Source organism: Hippichthys cyanospilos, chromosome 7 (assembly GCF_059441005.1).
Source record: "Hippichthys cyanospilos isolate Australia breed blue-spotted pipefish chromosome 7, RoL_Hcya_1.0, whole genome shotgun sequence".
NCBI classification, from domain to species: domain Eukaryota; kingdom Metazoa; phylum Chordata; class Actinopteri; order Syngnathiformes; family Syngnathidae; genus Hippichthys; species Hippichthys cyanospilos.
In genome coordinates, this window is record NC_142375.1 from 13,598,168 (window position 1) to 13,619,653 (window position 21,486).

The following is a 21,486-nucleotide window of genomic DNA, read 5'->3' on the forward strand; positions in this document are numbered from 1 at the left end:
CATGGCATGATAATGTTAGTAAAGGACAACACTATACCTGAAGCCAATCCAAGCACATCTGTGTTTCTCTTAGAACAGCATACTATAATCCTATAAAATGTGCATTTAATATGCTTTTGTTTTTAAAATTAGTTTTGATTTGAGCTATTATTAGCATCTCTTTGTTTGGATCCATGGTTAAGTTTATTTTAATTGAGACAACAGTCATATTCCATATTTCATCTTATATGTCGTTTTTATGATTCTTTTTTAGTATGTATCATTTGCAATATAAATGCTGTTGGGTCCTCGGAATGAAGAAAAGCCTTTTTTCACGAATGTGACAATGTAATCAATAGCCACTGTGCTTCCTGTCTCCAGGGACAGCAGGCAATGTTAGCTGAGTCCCATGGAACCCCAGTTAACGTTAACACTGGGGCAGGGATTCTAGGTAGCCATGGTAGCCATCCATGCAATCTGAAACCTCTTTTCAGCACTTTTCCACTCCACATTAACCATTCGTTTATGATAGCATTCTAAAGATATAGAGACAAAACTACAGAGACAGCACAAAACAGTCAGAATTTTCTCATTTGTAATGTTTCTCGAACACATTTTAAGCAGATATCAAACATGCATCATTGTCGTAATTGTTTCTTTATGTGCATCGTGATTTGAAATGCTCTACGATGCCATAATGCACAAATGACCCTTTTTTCATACTCAGAGAAATTCTGAATTTGCTTTGGATAATCAGGTTTATTTGCTCTGTAATTCATTCATGTTATATGTATTGGATTCATTTGCTATTTTTACTGTCCACTCAGCCCTATAAGAATAAAAAAAAAAACAGGCTCTATTGTTTCAGCATGGGACAATAAAGAAGATGATCCAGCATTGGTTGAAAATTCTGTGTCAGCAGTAAATACTTGCAGCTCGGGAGAGAGGTTATTGTCCTGAGTGCTTAAAATCACAACTACACACAGCATGATCAGCAAGTGATGAGTTTATAACACTCTATAGCCTCCATTATGTTAATAATTTCACCATACCACGCTTCTGTGGTATTTATAGGTAAGTACACGTTTGGAAATTACTTTATCTTATATTCAGGCTATAATGTAAATATTGAAGAAAAAAAATCTTCCATTATATAAGTATGATATATCAGTAACTATAGATAACTATATATAGTTTCTAAAACTAAAAAAAAAATGTATTGCCAGTGAGTAGGTTAAACTTACTACTACTGATAACTGGCAAATGCCAGGAATGTGAGGAATTTGGGCATCTTTCTTTTTTGTAATCTGATGGCCATTAATAAATCAGTTTAAAACTGTAATTTCAGGGAAGTACTTATTATATCTTTCAGTTAACTATTTAAGAAATTATGCTGACTGGGAACATTCCTCACCTTTTGTCTTTGAACTTCGTTCGAAAACAAAGCTACATGAAATGTTGAGATCCCTGAACACTTTGTTACACATTTTACAACAAAAATGTTTTATAAAGCTGAGTTAAAAAACAGAAAAAAAAGAAAAGAAAAAAATGCTCAATAAAGGGGATTAAAGACGTTCCAACAAAACAAAGAGTGGGAGTTTGTATTTTTTTCTTTTTTCTTTTGACGCTAATATTTCTATTTTTTTTTAGTAAAAATAAAATATGTACAAATATCAGTTGGCAGTCTCCTTGACTACTGATGATAACGGATTGGCCCTGAAAAAAAAAAACAAAAAACTATTGAGCTGGATCAACTACAATTAAACAAGGCAACCTTTGAATAGTTATTCAAAGGTAAAAAAAATAAAATAAATACCATTGAGTTTATCTTGTAATAACAAGTTTTCAATGAATGCATCCATCTCATTTAACTTTTGGCTTGAAAGATTTTAATATTCTAAGAGCTTTCCACTGCTGATTTTTTTTTTTTTTTTTTTTTAGGGATTTACAGCACACTGTACAACATGCCAATTTATGGGTGTCCTGTTGGCAGAAAATGTTTGGGCAAATGTTGCAGAAGTTCTGCTTTGACAACATAGTTAATTAAAGTGAGACATATCTTGCAAGAGAGCTGTAGTAGTGTTAGTGGAAAAATGATTGTACAGAGGGGACATTTTTCTGATAGTGTTTCGGCATTTAGGGAGAAATACATTAATAAGCAGATAGCACAAGTGACAGCAAAACGTTTCAGCATTTTTATTTCTCTCTAGCAACCTTCTGCAGATGTCACATTCTCAAGGGAGAAACGGATTGATTTTGACAAGATTGAACTGTGATCACATTTTTCTTAGTTGCTTCCTAGCCCTGTCAGTTTTGATGATCTGAAATGATGATAAAGCCTTAGTCGTTAGACTGAGCCAGTGCAACTCATCTCCAGATTTTATCAATGGGATTGGCAACACTATTGTTGTTTTATGTCGAGTGAGATGTCCTGATAATCTTATAATGTGATGGTGGTAACACTTGGACCGTTGGGTGGTGACATCAGGCATTATATATATATATATATATATATATATATATATATATATATATATATATATAATTTCTTTTTATTTACCTTTTTGAGCAATTTTTGCATTACTGGATTATTGTCAATGTTGTATACATTTTCAAACACTAAAAGAGATGCATACTATATCAAATTAGAGGTATATATACCCTTTTTAAGCCTTGTGAATGAAATATTAGTTTTCACATTCAAACGGATGCTATTTTAACACTAATATGTGAAAAAATGGTCTTTTTTATGAGTTCTGAAGTTCTTAGTCGACCCTCCTAATATAGTGGTTGAAAATGAGGAAAAAATAAACTTGACTTCTTCTCTGAGACATACGGTAATTGTTTGTAAGTGCTTAAATGGGTTGGCACCCTCATAACCTAACCCTAACCTGCCACCTAACCCTAACCCTGTCAGAGCTTATTCAGCTTCGCATTACTACCAGGGCACTCCTCTAACCAGTTGATCCTAGAAGTTTCTCGATCCAGGCTCGCTACTTGAGGGCACTGAGCTTTCTCTGTGTCTGCCCCAAAGCTTTGCCGAAGCTGACCTTTCCAGGTTAGAGCTGCACTGTCTGTGGACTTTTTAAAACCCTCCTTAAAGGTCTTAAAACTCTCCTCCCTGGCGTTCACTCCGTGCTAGGCGCACACACACACACACAGACACACACAAATATGAACATTATTGTATTTGATCCTTCAGCAGTAGCACAGGCATTTTAATGAATGGGCACTAACAATGCAGTTTGGTGAACTGTGCATAATTTGTCTGCAGACATCCAGGGCTATCACATACACAGGGACATGCGAGACACCTTTTTTAGAATTCACAGTTTCCTTGGATATTTCTATCCAAAACTACACAAAGACTTGCCATTCGAGTTGCTCTTATTATCTGTTGTTCTGTTCTTCTTCAACTTTAATTGTTTCTAATACTCCCTTCTCTTCATCTCCAATATTGCCGGCATCTGGAGGCCTAGCTGCCCCAACGCCTGCTCTACCCTCCCAGTGTTTGTGTTCTGCCTTGGTGCATTGATTTTTCTTTTGTTCAGCAAAAGCTTTTCTTCTCTCCTCTTGCATGAAATCTATATGATGACCAAAGATGTTTCTGTGATTTCTATTTTCAAGAGTTACGATGTAAATGTGGCATGATAATCTGGGTACATGTTCTTTTATGCAACTTTTTTCAAAACGTTTTTAAATGGAATTTTCTTGTAACTACTACAATAATGGTGTAAAAAAAAATTACTATTTTAGAATAAACAATGGTTAAAAACAACTATTCCACTTGTTAACAAACATTTTAGTCTTAAAAAAAACTGTTGTAGAGCAAGGATGCAACACACAGTTGGGCTGTAAAAAGCACTTCTGTACAGTGCACATCTTTTGTCTGTTCCGCTTCCTTGTAGGGATGCAACCAATTAATTTCATGATTGAATTATTAGTTAATTTTTTAACGTGAATGGATCAACATTTTTCATAAATTTTGTTTTCCATCAGTCTTTTATGAAAAAAAAAATATTTGAAATCCTTCAAATAATGCAAATAAACATTCAGTTTCCATAAAAATACAGTTTCAGGGGAAACACTTTAAAGTGCCAAATCACATGTTTGGATCCACTGTTCAATGTCATGAAACATACATTATCAACCACAATCGGGTTGTAGCTTCCATGTCCGATCGGATTACTGCTAGATCAAAGAAGAGCATTATAAGGGGCATTTCGGGAACTAGGGAGATTACCTGTATCAGTCAATGTCTGCTTTTATTGTAGACCCTTTGTGGTTTCGTGAACAGTCCTTTCTATATTAGTGAATTTGTAGGATCTAAAACAAAATGTCAACAATATTATACTCTCTTTTTGCTTTATTTGACCTTATTTCTTTGCTCAGTTCATGCTTATCATGTATTAACCTCATTTGTTAATACGCGCATGGCATGGACTGTAAACTTAATCCCGAGTTCGTGTGGCCTCACAGAGGGCGGAGTGGGGTCCTGAGACAAACCAGCATGCAATGGGGATAAGCTTTTATAGGTTCTGGTGCATACGGTCTGATTTGTTGTTATACACTTGAACGGGAGCTCAAACACAGTTTTGATTGAGGCCTGTTAAGTTCGTGAAAAATGATGTTGGCCAATGGATACGAATACAGTAAGAGAGAATTTAAGACATGACTCTTTGAGTACGTTGCCAGCCAAGGTTTGGCTGAATTGTGTTTTAATGTCAGTGTCTTGCATAGTTAATCTGGCTAAAAGGTCTTGCTCATACCTTAATGTTTAAGGTCAAGTATACACCTCTGATCATACTTTTTGATATAAACTATATCAAATACAATATCAAAATAACTTTTAAAGCGCTATTTGCACAACATATAATTATTGTTGTTTCCCAAGATGACCACACAGATATCAGCAACATTTTTAGGTTGCGCATACTTGCATCACTTTTATGCGACTTTGGTTAAATTGTGGCTGCAACACTGCAAGTCCAAGAGAAAAAGTTTAAAAAAACAAAACAAAAAACTGATGCTAGAAAAAAATGTAATAGAAACATAGCTATCTTCCAGAAAATTTAATTGAATAATTGAGTTCTTGGATATATACAGTATACAGTATTTCCATGCTTACAACAGTGATGGCAAACAATAAATAAGCAAAAACCGTTATTTTGCTATGTATTTGGTCTTTTCGTCACAGCAAATACAACCAAAAGAGGGTAGCATTTTGTGATACAGGGCACTAACAAAAATAATCACACTCCCAAAAGGAAAGTTCAATAAAGCAAATCAACTGAAAGCAAAGTTAAGTTTTTACAAAACCTATCAGCATCTACCTTCTTAGTATAAAGTGTCAAATTTACAGTTCTTCCATTTTCACTTAGCGTGCTTCATAAGAGTGCTGTTGGCCCAGATCTATCAATCTTTTCCACACATTCTTTACTCCCTCTTTGCCTCATTGGCATTGGTAACAAATGGTTGTGCCCCAGCTGGCACATACCACGAGTGCTTTCTGTAGAAACAGCCCCAAAGCAACAGCAGCGTGCTGCCACCATGCCAGCTGTTCAGTCCTCACATTACTAATACGACACCAGTATCCTCAAGGCCCAACGCCAGTCTCGATGGATGTGCTTCAGCCTTGTTTAGGATGTAGTATGAAAAACTATAAAAACAAGTTTTTTCAGTGAATGCCTTTGTAGAAGAAAAATATGATGTAAGAATATGATATTTCTGTTCCATTTAATATCTACAGTATTTATCCTTTATTATTTATTCTTTTTACTGTTCATATTAATACAGTCCAATCCCAATTTCGTTGTATAAGTGTTTACAATGGCAATAAATGAATTCTATTCTATTCTATTCTATTCTATTCTATTCTTTCCAGTTCCAGACTACAATAACCACATGCTCATTTTCCCCTCTCTTTTCCACTAAACCAAAGAGCAGAACCTTGGTTCTTACTTGGTTCTCAGTCATAGGGCCAGTTGTCTTTAACTTTTACTACATTATATAATTGTACTGCACTACTTTGTTACACACACGATCATTTCATCTTAACATGTTGGTTTTAAAGTGTCAATTTTATTCTGACTTGTGTTTTTTGTCAGTAAAGAACCCGATACTTGTGTTAAAAACACATTTTATTTTATCACACCTCAGCATCTGATTTTTACAACTTATCTATGTACTTTTGACATCAACAGAGACCATGACGACCGCCACCTCCCCTATCTTGTTGAAATGGGACCCAAAGAGTCTTGAAATCCGCACACTGACAGTGGAGCGACTTCTGGAGCCCCTCGTTACACAGGTAATTCATTCCCTAACCCTATACCTTGCCACCTAGAACAGTACTGCCATAGTGAGAACCTGAAATATGGATTTCAATTTGCTTATACTACTACACTTATCTTCTTCATTATGTGGGCTGTGTGTTTTCAGTGTTTCCAGGGATGAATGTGACACTCTTATTGTTTTTGGATCAGATGATAATACATAGTAGATAAAATATGTGGTCACTGGATACCAGACAAACAGAGTTTCCTTGACATGACACCACCAATTTTATTCTTATTTATCATAACAATGCATCAAATCAACAATTCATCAAAAGCATCTGCCAGAGGGTACGAGGTAGTTTTTTGGTTGTCATCACAAACAACAACCATTTCAAAGAAATAAATAAAACCATTCCAAAGAAATAAATAAAAAATAAAGCACACTGGTTAATTGTTTGGATACGTAAGGCAAATAGGGAAAAAGAACAAAATGATTGCATTATGTGCTCTGGTAGGCAAATGCATTCTATGACATCCCATTGCTATTCATATTCTCTTTAGATTTGTCCATATTCTTTTGGTCATATTTTTTTCTTTCTGATTGAATTTATTTGATGAAGCTCATAAGACTGCAAAATAAAACCTCCTATCCTCTGTACCAAACATCACCAAGGATAAAACACAATAAAGCCCAAGATCTTATTTCTGGTGTGGTCCACATCACAAACATCAAACAAAAAATAAAATGATTGACAACACATATCTTCTCATTTCTTCCCCAGACGTAAAACAAAAATGAAGTGTTGCATCTTGTAAGCTAAAATATTGCATGATGACCACTTGGCAAAACCAAATGGACTAATCTCATGAGCTGTCTGCCCTAATTCCGCCACTTGGATGACATCTCCATTATTGGGCTATTTTTTGACGGGGCGCAGTATCTCTGCTGCATCATGTTTGAGAAGTCACAGAGAGAGAGAGCTCTCTATAGTACTGTATTTCTGTTTTTGAAACTGGTCTGTGTTAACACCGATTGCTTTTATTCTCTAAAATGGATTCATTCATGGTAAGTACTCACACCATCATTTTCATGGAGGACCTAATCAGTGCTTGAGCTCCGGGGTCATGTCATGTGTTAGCACCGTTTCTTGTGAATTAAGAAGAATCATTTAGGTGTTATTAGCAAATGCAACCATTGATTGACTTTAAAATACTAGATTAAATGATTGAAAGGGTTTAGAATCCATGCTACAATCATTGTCATAGTCCATTAAAATACCAAAAAAATGAGTGTAGATGTACATAGTTTGGAAGCAACAAAGAATGTAATGCTTTGTCCTTGATTAAACCTGGACAAATCTCAAAGTTTTTAGAAGTATTGTTCAATATTCAATTTGAAATGTGAGTAAATGAGATGAAGATAATGTTATATTTCCATTAGAATAAATTGTTATAACGTTTAGCACCAGGTTTTCAGCAATATTCGCAGTACTTGGGCTATGCTAGTCATCTGTCTTCAGGCATCTTGCACTACCTTGCTTTGTCAGCATATGGCATGCTCCAGGGTTCTGAACAGCTGCCAAGCACAGATGCTGGTCGTCTGCTCCTTTGCTTCTTATCCACTGTAGAAAATACATTACATCAAAGCAGACTGACGCAGAAAAACATCTCCTGTTAATACCGGCACAGACTTAAGCTTCCAGTGCTACCAGTCGAAACTATATATTATCATTAAGTCATGAAACTAACTAAACACATACAGGACGTTCTTATCTTTGATTAAAAAAAATTATGATAGAGGTTGAGTGTGCACGAGAGAGGCAGACAATGAGGATGAAAGGAACAAAATTAGGATTTTTTTTTTTTTTGGAATATCATAGCTGTAATCTAAAGGACAACGGAGATACCACACCTAGCGTACTGTAGACTATCTGTCTCATTATTTCAGGTGATAGATGCTTGGCTAGTTTGAACAACGTAATAAACGATGATTTATTTATTTTTTTGGCACATTTTACCTAAGCATTTGACCCCTCACAGCAAACACAGTGGCACCCACTGGAGTCAGGGGACTTTTAACTATGAAACAAAATGGCTTGTCCAGTTGAGTCAGTCATACACTTTTGGCTATCATTTGCAAGTGCTAAAAATCACACAATCCGAGTCCCCTATTCTGGTAATTTTAAAAGAAACACCCACATTTTGGAGTTTCCCCATCCAGAGGTTGTGTAAATGACAGACATGAAGGGATAGTGTGTAAGATTTAGACAGTTTTTCATTAAAAAGGAACACAATAAATTATTGTAAATTTCAAAAACTTGCAAATTAATGTGTTCTATTGACCAACAGTATGTTTTATATATAATCATAGGTCTACTTATTCTTAAATTCTATCACATGTGGGTCAGCAATTCTACAGAAGCGGCCAATTTTGTTGTAGCTACGGACAATGGTAAATGCAGCACCTCCTGCTGTCCGTAATGAAAAACGGTCCAAATCTTACACACTATCCCTTTAAAAGGATGGGAGAATGTCTGCAGCGAGGACAGTATGCAACTGTATGCCTGCTCCCTCTCATGCCAATGGGAGAATATAGTGAAATGTACTGTTGCTTACCTCCCCATGAGCCTTTCACTTTACTTGTCACACTTGCGCCTAAGGGCCCTATATATGAAATGTTTTATCAAGGAAGATGCTCCGGATTATCAGGATTTCTTACGGTCTTTGAATGCATATACAGTAGTAATTAACTTTTCTACACACACACATTCGCTTTGCTTGTGTTAAGTCAAAGCCTATCATTCATGTATCCAGAGGCTGAAAGCGGAAAATTAAACATCTACCAAGGGCCACAGGGATTTACAGCTGAATTGAGAATCCACCGGCCGGTGCTTTGAGAGAAAAGGCCACATGGCAATTAATGCGATTGATGAGCAATAAAATGGGAGCACAAAGCACACCAAACCCTTGTAGCATGCAGGCAAAGGTTAGCCTTACCACTGTGGCAGCTTGATCACCAAAGTATGGCCTTTTGAATGCTTTGAATTCCTTAATAAAATAATTCACTGTGATCTTTCAAAAAACAGACACAGCACATAGCAGAAAATAGAGAAGTGGAAGGGCAGTCGTCATTTGATGCTCTGACAACCCATTACAATGTCCTACTTTTTTTTTTAATTGAAAATAAACTTTATATTTTATATTATAGTCAAAGTGGATGGCTGTTTCCTATAATTGGACCAATTATGCATTTCAAATCAATCATAAGCTATTTATAACTCTAATGAACATCATAGTTCATGTTACTGCCATTTTACTACTAAAGGCCTTTTTGCTACTATCTATGACATCTCAACAGCTTAATCGTTGCTCCTGTCAACACACCTGCATATAACGTTGTAGTGGTTGTTTGAAAAACAAAACAAAACACACTTTATTTAGATTTCTGGACTTTTTCTTTCTCATTTGCTGTGTTTACTATATTTTTCAAATGAACACATCTGCTCTGTCGACTTAAAAGAGCTATTGTTCCTTGTTGTACTTGCGTCATTGCTGCAGCAAGCCGAGTATGAATGTGATGGCTGTCAGAGCTGATTATGCTCCAAAAGTTAGCCAGCCAGGCAATCTGTCTTGTGCTTGTCACTGTGAAAGTGACAGTGAACCTGGATGCCTTGGCAACATTCATACATAAAGGTTGTAGTGTTGAAGCACCTTGATGTTATTACTCCGCCTGAAAACAGTGTGAGGTTTGTCTTCTATGCTGTGCTCACTACATTTAAGGAAGTTTGGTAACAGCGATTCCGTGCTTTTTGGCTGCTTATCCTTCGGCTTATGGTCTTAGACAACTTTTAAGTCACCTAGCAAGTTAAAAGATCAATCAGAATTGAAAGGTAAATATTTATAAAATCCATATAGCATATACCATTGATTGATTATAGCACAATAATGCCAGTGTATGCAGTATTTTTAAAAGAGTAACAGCGTCAGTACATTTACCTGAGTCCAAAGGCAGTTTATATTTTCGTTGCTGAAAAATAACTGCACCCACTGGCAATATAAGGGTGAATTTGATGCCAACCTAAGAACTTCAACACCCACGTAGATGCAATGTTAATCTCATAAAGCCTTTGTTTTGTTTTTCCCACAAGCTTGTTCTTGGGATATTCTGGTACCTGCGTGCGGAGACAGCATTATATTTTCATAAAAATAACACCGTTAAATCTGTATGAAGGTAGATAAGTTCCCCGAGCCGAAGTGCCTGCTGTGAGGTTATTCAGGGCATAATTAAATATACATCAAGCTTTTTAAGCCACTGTTGAAGAACAACACATCAAGGAGCTGTGACTTGAATGAGACAGTCCCGCTGGAAAGCTACATGACACATACTGTATAGCTTTTTTTTGCATTCCACATCCCTACCCTTGTTAATTAAAATGCCATGCCATAGCACGCGAGGTTCTGTTCCTCTTTCCCGTTGTGAAAGAGCTGCCACCGCCGTTGCGAGGTGTTTCAGAAAAGAACTTAAAACCGAGAGTTTTATAAGGCGTTAATGTCCATACATTATTTGGTATGGGCAGGTTTATTTTGAAGCATTGGCTGGCCTTCCCACCACATTTGGCGGTGTGTGTTCCTATCGTGCATTGCATTCTGCTTTGTATTCCATTGCACTTGTGGCTCACCAAATAAATAAATAAATAAATAAAAGACTACAATCAATCTCATCCTGTGCAGGGATGAGAAATCTTGTGGCACTGTACTCTTGTCCCTCAGGGGTGTGCCCAAAAAATCAATTCACATGGTAAATGGACTTTCACTTATATAGCACTATTCTACCTTGGGTACTCAAAGCGCTTTACACTAACTAGTCCTTTACCTACTGATGACGCAGCATCAGGAGCAACTGGGGGTGCAGTGTCTTGCTCAAGGACATAAAAATTTTCATTTACTCAATTAAAATAATTTAAAATGTTCAAACATTGATCTCAGACATTAATGTCATGCATGGACATCGGAAATGAAAAAAAAATGGTGAGGTGCTGAATTTGAGCAGAGGGAGGCATGTTAAAAAATTTTTGCTGTTTTGACAGTCGTCAATTTTCAAGGTTCACTAGTGTTCTGCACTGTACTGAGTGTGGTGGTACATTTATGGAATCGAAACACTCAGCTGCATTTTGCTACAACTTGGACGTATGAATACCACAATGCCTAAATTAAAGGAGGAGAGTATCTTATGTTAAAAACATCTGTTTTTCAGTTCTATCTCTACAGATGTATATATGTTTATGGCTTCTTTAATGTGCAATAATTTCACAGTTGACAGTACTTAGGTTTAATGATATGAGCTTCCAATATATTGCTTTATTGCTCTGTTGCTCTGTAGATAGTTCAAGAAAGAGCTATTTTCTCAAAGGGCTGGTGCACTACAAGCACTTTATGTTGTTGCTGCCGCAACGCATATAGTGTTAAAGCAATTAAATTGGACTTCATTAACACAGTGATTGGATCCCCTCCCTAACTGTATTTACTATATGTTTCTGCAGCCAGGCTCACACTCTTGTAAAGAGTGTTCTCTTTGGTCATGATTAGGCTGTATAAGAGCGTGGTTCGTGAATTGAATTCATTACTGATGGAACTGTCATATTTTTCACTTATAGTTTTTCTACTGTGAAGCATACATAACTTTTAACCAGAAATGGTTTTGAAAAACAGTATTTTTAAAATGTTTGTCTTTTTTAAGTGTTGCTTTTTACAGTATGTGTATGTACAGTAAATATTACCTTTTACATTACAGGGGTGTCAAACTCATGTTAGCTCAGGGGCGCCATAGAGAAAAAACTATTTTCAAGTAGGCTAGACTGGTAAAATTATGATATGTAACATGTATGACTAGTGTGTGTATATGTGTGTGTATATAAATACTACACATACACAGCAATCACTCGTTTTTTGCAGTTAATGAGCGACAAAACACCAACACAATACGAGGTTACGAGGAACCCTCAACATAATACAAGACTGACATTGATACAGGATCTCAGAACCTTCAGCTAGGAAACTTCTATGCATTGGAAAGTAAGAAACAATCAATTGATTGGATTTGCCAGATAATCGTTTCAGTGATAATTAGTTACTCTCAGCAACATGTAGAGGAGTTTATATTGTGCACAGGTTTGTTTTGTCTCAACAATAATGGGGTATTGATTCCAAACATGGATTGAAATAGCCACCCCTGTTGCGCTTTCTAATAACTTCTCTGTTGGAGCATGAGCATATGGGTGTAGAGATTCCATCTATCAGTTGTCTGAACTTCTTATCCTCAATAGGTTTGTAGAAGTGCATTGGGTGAGAGGCAATTCAGTCAGTACTGGTCTCCAGAGAAGTATTAGGGAAAGAAAAAAAGGTTGTATTCATATTCATGTCTACAGACTAATTAAAGCTGTGGTTTTCAGTGTTTTTTTCAATGAGGCACTCCATGGGAAATATTTTTCAGCCAAGTACACCTTAACCAGTGCAAAGCATTTTTGGATGGAAAAAAAACAAAACAATATTTGGAACAGTGTGCATTCTCATTCATGTTTGATTTATTACAATTTTGAACTACATTTGTAGTGGTATCATTTGACACATTTTATTCGTGACCTCAGAAAAAGGTCTTATAACAGCATTTTTTTTCTGTCTTATATAATTTCTGCCATAAAATTGTGTCAGTAGCACATTGTGTCAATGCACATTTGTGTAAAACAACAAAATAAAGGCATACAATGTTTTTTAAAGGAATCACTGTTAAACAATTTAGCAATGAATTACCTAATGTTGCATTTAGTTGGCTCCTGCCCCTGTTAAAAAACATTATGTTAAAAAGCATTAAATTAGATTCACTGACATTTGCAGAAACCTTATTAAGATCTTACTTACCCTCAAAAGTGCCTTCTTGTACCCCCATTTGAGAACCCTGAGTAAACCCATGCAGGTACAAGGAAGTTGCAAAGCCTACACACAAGACCAAAGCCCAGATCTAAACATGCAACCTCAGAACTGTGCCAACTGTGCTAACATATATATCATGCACTCAATTTGCTGACAAAATAAAAACATAGGGCAAATTTATTCCTGGCTCGGAGTTCAGAAAGTGTCATAAAGAATACAGCAGATTGGGTACAGTATGTTTTTAACTGGTCCTGTCTCAGAAAAATACAAGCTGCAAATATGTTTCTGCTTGAGAACGTTGTTGACAAACATGTCCTTAGAGTATGCTCACTGCTCTTCAGTTTGATGAGAGTGGCTTGATTTTCTGTCTGATGTTTTAGTGCAAGTGCAATTTTACTGTGTTTCGTAAGTTAAAAGACCTTTGTAAAGATACCTGTGATTTTTTTTTTCGCCTTCATGCTGACCTCAACAAATCACATCACTAATCCATGCATCGTACCGCAAGCTCTCGGATAATCTTTTTTCTTCTCTGTGCTTCCTAGGTGACTACTTTGGTAAACACAAGCAACAAAGGACCATCCAGTAAGAAAAAGGGACGGTCCAAGAAGGCTCATGTCCTAGCAGTTTCAGTCGAGCAGGCTACTCAGAACTTCTTAGAGAAGGGTGAGCAGATTGCTAAAGACAGCCAGGATCTCAAAGAAGAGCTCATTGCTGCTGTCGATGATGTGCGTAAGCAAGGTGAGTATGTTAAAGCGTTTTCGTTTTCAGTCACCTTTTTTAAAAGTACAATATGTAAAGTTTAGTCACATTTAGTGCGGAAAAAATAATAATTTCCGGTAATTATAAAAAAAAAAAAAACAACATAAATTTCAATATGCACAAACTTATGTTCTGTCACATCAACATACATTGTTTTAATATAATTGTGCCTACAGGTGTCTAACATGTTTCAATACCTGAAGGAGAACAACTATGCAAAACACTGTATAGTGAAGTAGGCTTGTGAGACACCATTGTACATGTGCTTCAAAATTCTCTTAGTTCAGCACTACATTTTGCTAAATCCTTCATATTATACCTTCAAGTACAGTGTTCCTCGTTTTTCACTGATAATGGGGACCAGATAAACCCCGCGATAAATGAATTCCACAGGATAGCCCCCGCAATCATTGAACTTGTTTAAAGTATATGAAATCTGTTTAATAAAATTTTGCCTACCTTTCTTTCGTTGCCAAGTGATCTTCTAACCACAAAATGTGTCTTATTTTTGAACACTATTTTTGGGTTGTGTTACTTTCACAACCACAACACACAGTGCATCAGAGTTTAGTGAGTGCCGCTAACTTTACCTGCCGCTCAGATCACTACATGAAAATAACATCAGTCTATAGTAGCTCTACTTAAAAGAGCTGGTGCCCTGTCTCTCATTCAGTCTGGGGTAACATTCTGTGACCCTGATGAGGAGAATCACATTCTTCTTAAAGCTTTTTCAATCAAATGTCCACCACCCAAGGACGGAATTAAATTTTCTTCTGAATAACTATTGCAACAGCTTGTAAAGCAAATGGACCGGAGTATACGTTTAGCCCTCATTTTCTTACTGCTGGGTCAGCTCTCACTTCCCTGTTACTGATTTAATCATTAACCTGAATGTTTTGGCATTATAGATGAAAACCTTTACAAAGCAGAAGATTAGTAATGATACTTTTCAATGAAAAATATTGAATTATACAGTTTGTGACAAATGTGCAAAAAGTCTTCTCCAGATTCGGCTGGCATTTGTCTCAAGCAACATCAGTTTTATAGGGGGAGATGTTCCCTGTAAAATTGGTCCATTGACCTCAAAAAGGTCATTTTGAAATGAACATTTAAATCTGTCCTCATGGCATCGACCCATGTCATTGTGCCCTCTTCCGCTCAGATTTTGTCACTGTTAAATTATGCACATGCTTTAGGACCACAGACAGATTTGGAAGGCAAAACCTTTTGGCCTGTCACATTTTAGCAGTTCATCACAAGCCCAAACAAGACTGCTGGCTGTGCTGAGCTACAGCCTTGTGCCTTTTTCTGCTGCCTTTACAATAAGATTCCTTATTTACCATAGCACAGTTATTACTAAATATGAGAAAAGCATGCTCATGTCAAGTTCAGCCAGTACTTGAGAGGTTGCACTTTTATTACAGATGAATAAAAGATATTCGGCATTCATTTTATGTCATTCACAACTACACGTTAAGTGTGCAAAGAGTGTCAATATAACAAATCTGTCTGTATTATTATGATTATTATTATTATTATTATTATTATTATTTATCTTCAGTAGCTGCTTATCCTTACAAGAGTTACATTTTTGCTGTTGCCTATCCCAGCCTTCTTCAGGCAGGACACCCAGAACTGGTTACCAGTCAACTGCAGGTCATATAAGGATGAATAACCATTCACACACCCAATCACACCAAAGGACAATTAAGAGTATCCTATATATTTTTGAAATATGAAAGGAAGCCAAAATTATGGGAGAGAACCCACACGGGCACGGCGTGAACATGCAAAGTCCATACAGGAAGACCGGAGTGAGCTGGAATTGAACTCCTCGCCACTGTGAATTGTGAGGCAAATTTGCTTTTCACTTTTACCTGCCCGTAGACACGGTGGTATTGGCACTGGCAAGCCAGCAACTCTAGTGAGGATAAGCGGCTATAGAAAATGGATGAATTGATTCTTTATTCATTTTTTTGCAGGAGAGACTATGCGCATTGCCTCCTCAGAGTTTGCAGATGACCCCTGCTCTTCTGTCAAACGTGGCACCATGGTGAGGGCTGCCCGGGCCCTGCTGTCAGCGGTCACGCGCCTTCTCATCCTTGCCGACATGGCTGATGTTATGAGGCTGCTGGCACACCTAAAAATTGTAAGCTTGAAGGAACAGCAATGTGGTCTTTCGGTTGTATTTGCATTGTGTAACTGTGTTTGTGACCCCTTGCGACATGTCAAATTTTTCACCTCTATGAAAAATGATAAAATTAGACAATACAACCTTCTAATACTAGGAAATACTAGTATACTAAATAATACTAGGAAAACAAAGGCTAATCATTTTGTAAGTATGTGTGTGTGTATATATAAGGTGAAGCAGTTCCGAACTGCTGCGCCATCCATTGTCATCGACACAGAACCAAAAGACCACAGGCAGCATTACGTTTCATGCTGATACAAATTAATCTGGTTGTCTTGACGTAAGGAATACCATTAGCTAATTTAGCATGAACTTAAGAAAGACTTATGTTACCTTAGCTAGCCTAGGACTTTATTTACCTCCCTCATTTATCGCTGCTTTATCCATACTGAGGGCGTATAACTTTCTGATGTATATCTTGGACACTTTAAGTCGGTTCAAAATCATATTTTTAACACCTCGGTGTCGGCTAAACTTACCAACTTCAGTGATTCTCGTCACCTACTTCTCCCTCCCACGCTCATAAGTACGTAATATCAGGCAAAATTGCTACATGTAAATAATTTACTATATTAATTAGCCACATGCACATTGTTTAACGGAGCATTGCAGAGCAGTACTGGAAATTGCCCCAGTAAAATCTCTGGTGACACGGCTGGTTGTAAAGGAAGTATCAAGTAATGTATGAAACGACATTGGGGCAATTTATTTTGAAGTTAGTCCCAGAAGCATGGTCATGACAACAATGTAGTGTAGTTGTCATCTACTTAATCATCGAGGCTTGCAGCATTTATGTTAACAAAACTCTGTTCTTTTTTTTTTTCTTGATTGATGTTCTTTTTTTCCACAAGATCAAATAAACATGGAAGGTTGTCAAAAATGTTGGTAAGGCATCAACTTTTGTTGAATAAACTGTAGGTGGATGCTGAGTAATATTTTGATGTTAAAAACATGTTGGGGACACAGGCAAACGAGAGTACTGGGGTGCGGGGGTAGGGGGGGGGGGGGGATTTCAGCCTCAATATTTTGGCTTGTGACGTATTCTGAAAACAACGTACATAACAATACAGCAATATGCCTTTCTAAAGTCATACTTCACAGTCATTTATGGATAAATAGAAAATAAACAGAAAGAGGCTCGGTGGTGAAGTTGTTAGAACGTCCGCCTCACAGTTCAGGGACTCAAGTTCAAATCCAACTCGTTCTGGCCAGCCTGTGTGGAGTTTGCATGTTCTCCCCGAGCCCGCGTAGTTTGTCTCCAGGCACTCAATCAATCAATCAATCAAATTTTATTTGTATAGCCCTAAATCACCGAGGAGCCCCCTTCCAGGCCCACAGGTTGAAGTGGATGCTGCATGTACCAAATACAGACATACACATAAACAATATAAATTACAGAAAACATTTTTTGCTAAACTCTAGCTTCCTTCCACATTCCAAAAACATGTAACACAGGTGAATTGGATATACTAAATTGTCCGTACGTGTGATTGGGTGCGTGAATAGTTGTTCGTCTCTGTCTGCCCTGGGATTGGCTGGAAACCAGTTCAGGGTGTCCCCCGCCTACTGCCCATAGACTGCTGGGATAGGCACCAGCAGGCCTGTGACCTCTATGAGGATAAGCGACTATAGAAAATGGATGGATGGATGAACAGAAAGAATCAACAACTCTGAAGCAATTGCATTGATCATGTACACTGTTTAAAAAATTTAAATTATATAAAAAAATATAAGAAATAACTTCAGGATATAAGAATAATTAGAAAATAAATCATTCAAATTAAAACAAATTAGGCTTCCTTCACCCAACACTTTCTTCTCAATTCCTTTTTCCAGCTCCATTCTTGAGAGCCACAGAGGAAGCCTTGTCATCAAAGACCTCTTCAAAGTTATCTCTCACTCCTCTCCTTTCCATTACATTTTGTAAAGCACTTTCATTAGGGAGGGAAGAGAGTGTGGAATCACAATGTGCCCACATAATGGATGGTGATTGCTGAATTGAGACCCTTTTAAATTGGACATCTTAATGGTTATGGTCTTCATTTTTTTTTCTAAATCCGCTTGTGATTTCATGCTGGCAGAAATTGTTTTTCTTCATTCAGCCAAAAAAAACCCTGTTGTGTTTTGGGGCGATGATGTAATTAAAGTATAGTGTTTAAAGCCTTGCTGGAAATGGTTTGCACACATCAATTTATTTTGTTGGATCTAAAATCTACATCTGTGTGTGTTGCAGGTAGAGGAGGCACTGGAAGGAGTTAAGAATGCAACCAATGAACAGGACCTGGCAAACCGCTTCAAAGAATTTGGCAAAGAGATGGTGAAGCTTAATTATGTAGCAGCTCGGAGACAGCAGGTAACAGTCTACCTCTTTTTTCTTAACCTTACTTTTTCCAAAAACATAAACCCTTTCTGACTAAGTATTCTGACTCAGAAAATCGTTGACTTGGAAATATATTTGGTGAGACAGCAAGACCATATTGAAAAGGAATCACAAGTCTGTTTTTTCTCAGTAAAGTTAAACTTTTTTGGTAGCGGTTCTCTGATGTTTTTCTGACTTTCATCCACAGCCCCACAATACGGAGGGGTCGATAAACCCACAAATATTAATCTTTTATTTGATGTGTTTTGTTGGTGTGCCCCACCACTGGAGGAGAGAGAGTGAATATATACATAGATAGAAGGATGCTGAATTTTGAATTGCCAGGCAAGAGGTCTCGAGGAAGACCAAAGAAGTTTATAGATGTAGTGAAAGAGTACATGAAGGAACTGCAGTAGGAGTAGTTACAACACATTTGACCAGTGTATACATCTTTTTGTTCTTGCTGTGGTAAATAACAATAATAAAAATCTGACTGAATCTGGAAGAAAAAACCCCACCAATCTTTAAAATTTCTATACCGTACTACTTGTTCTAATTAGTGTCACGCTGAGCTGAAGCCTTTTCTAGTGGACTTTTGGTTAGAGGCAGGATACACCCTGAACTGCTTGCCAAATGCTCACGTTTTTAGTGAACAATTATGAGTCTTAAGTTAACCTTATACTGTATATTTTGGGTGTGTGGGAGGAAGCTTATCAAAAGATAAAGGAACAAAAACGGAGTGTAGGGAGAACATGCAATCTTCGCACAGACCTGAGAATGGAACCCCAAATCTCAAACCTGAAGTAGACTTGATAAACCCTAGTCTTCTGTGCCAACCTCTAATATACATACAATATAATATAAACTGACAGATGTTTTTCAGGAATTTTTAAACTAAAACGTAAATTTCGGGCTCTTAAGCCGCAAATCTGGTAAAGCAAATGTGTGTGGTGTGTGTGTGTGTGATTTGTATTGATGGTGGTCCGTGCGTTTCACTCTTACACCTTCAGTGATGTCCGACCCAAATAAATACCCCTCAGAAGCACATGTACGCATTACTGGGCACTGCATCACCTTAATCGTGTACAACACGAGCTAGCATTTAAACATCAATAAACACGCATCAGCAATTAAAACTTATCACTATACTGTATGTAATACTGTCAAAACTGGAAAATAAAAGTGATTTCAGAATTATTTGTCCACAAAGTCCACCAAGAGCAGGCAAGCTTTAAGAAGATTGTATGCTAAATTTCAAATCACAGTTTAATATAAGAACAACATAATTTTATCTATTTACCATTATTTGAATATGAATGAAATAGAGTTACAAAAACATAATAACAATGAAAAAAAGAATACATAAATAAAATGCTCACACTCACCAAAACGACTGTCCCCCAAAATGCTTAATCAACACAAAAGCCACTCTTCTTTCTGTCCTCAAGAAGACTTCAATGCCTTGGTTGTACAGTTTGAATGTGCGTTTCAGTTCCAACAATCATTTTCTATCATATGTTTTAATTCACTTTGAAAATGACTGCGCTACAGAAGCACGTCACAGAGGGATTGTCACAGCCAAACAGCCAAGCTTGCTTGGTCTGCATTGCACTGCCTCGCATGCTGAGTATCTGTCAGAGAAATCTATGACAAAAAACTAAGACAAGCCCAACTGCTAAGTAGCAAAGTAGTAACTCAGACCAACCAAGATTGACTTTCCTCTTGCTAGCAAGGGACAGCAGAAGGCCACACGTCCGTGTTCCCTTCAGGGTCTGTCAAGTGAGCTGCCATCCCCGCTTGCTTTTTATTCATTCAGCAAAGCATTGCACATTACAAGACAAAACAAAAAGCGCCAGCCGGGCGGCGCCAACAGCTCGGCCAAGGTTCCAAGGTTCCAGTTCACACTTTCCTGCGTCAACAGCTTTATCTAAGGACTGGGGCGAGATGAACTAGGACTGCATAGATGGATGGCAATGCATGCTATTCTAGACAAGAAATAAACACATAATGATAACAACCTAATATATGATTTCCTTCACAGCATCCAGTCACAGATTGCGTACATGTCACCTTCAATGTGAGGGTTTCCGGGTGGCCTCACTGCTAAGGAGCGTAACCGAATGGATGTAATATGACACAAAGAGAACAGAATATATATATATATATATATATATATATATATATATATATATATATGATTGTATATATGAATTATTTGCAATGTGCTTATGTTCAACAAAATAATCAAACAAAGGGAGAAAGAAGAAGATGACGTAGTTTGAGTGTGCACATCTATTTTACTCTGCAGTATTCTGTCAGTGTTGCTAAGGATAAGATGTCGCTTTAAGCAGGCAGTTCACTTTTTAAACACGTTGTAAGCGTTAAAAAAAGAAAAAAATGTCCGTATCCCACCTTTCGTGTTTGGACCTGCAGCTCATAGTCTGGTGCGGCTTATCTGTGACAAAAATGTTTTTTGCTCAGTTTTTGCTGCTTTGGCTTATATTATTGGTTTATCATCTGAAATTTACGTTAATTTATGTTTAAATGTGTTCAATCCAAATACACATGATCTCAAATGAACTCCATGTTCATTTTTCTTCTCTTCAGTAGTTTAAAGTGCAAACTAACTCCAAAACATTCCTCAGGAGCTGAAGGACCCTCAGTGTCGAGATGAAATGGCCGCTGCACGCGGGGCCCTGAAGAAAAATGCCACCATGCTGTACACTGCCTCACAGGCCTTCCTGCGCCACCCAGACGTGGCGGCTACGCGGGCCAACCGGGACTACGTGTTCAAGCAAGTGCAGGAGGCCATTGGCGGCATCTCCAGTGCAGCTCAGGCTACCTCGCCTACTGATGAGAAGCACAGCCATGCTTGCATCGGGGAACTGGCTGCTGCCCTCAATGAGTTTGATGTGAGTTCACCGCTTCCTTTTAAACTATCAGTGATATATTTTCAAACATGCAGTCCATACTGTACACTGTGCACAATT

At 37.4% G+C, this 21,486-nt stretch overlaps 1 protein-coding gene across 1 annotated transcript in view; it reads left to right on the forward strand.

Moving 5' to 3' along the window:
* ctnna2 (catenin (cadherin-associated protein), alpha 2) overlaps positions 1–21,486 on the forward strand; it is a 219,622-nt gene that overhangs the window by 5,512 nt on the left and 192,624 nt on the right. The window contains exons 2-6 of the mRNA XM_088420189.1: positions 6,183–6,289; positions 13,727–13,922; positions 15,926–16,092; positions 18,371–18,490; positions 21,142–21,408. Of these exons, the coding sequence (XP_088276315.1) occupies positions 6,188–6,289; positions 13,727–13,922; positions 15,926–16,092; positions 18,371–18,490; positions 21,142–21,408 (852 nt within the window). The 5' untranslated portion in view covers positions 6,183–6,187. The remainder of the gene's footprint in view (positions 1–6,182; positions 6,290–13,726; positions 13,923–15,925; positions 16,093–18,370; positions 18,491–21,141; positions 21,409–21,486) is intronic.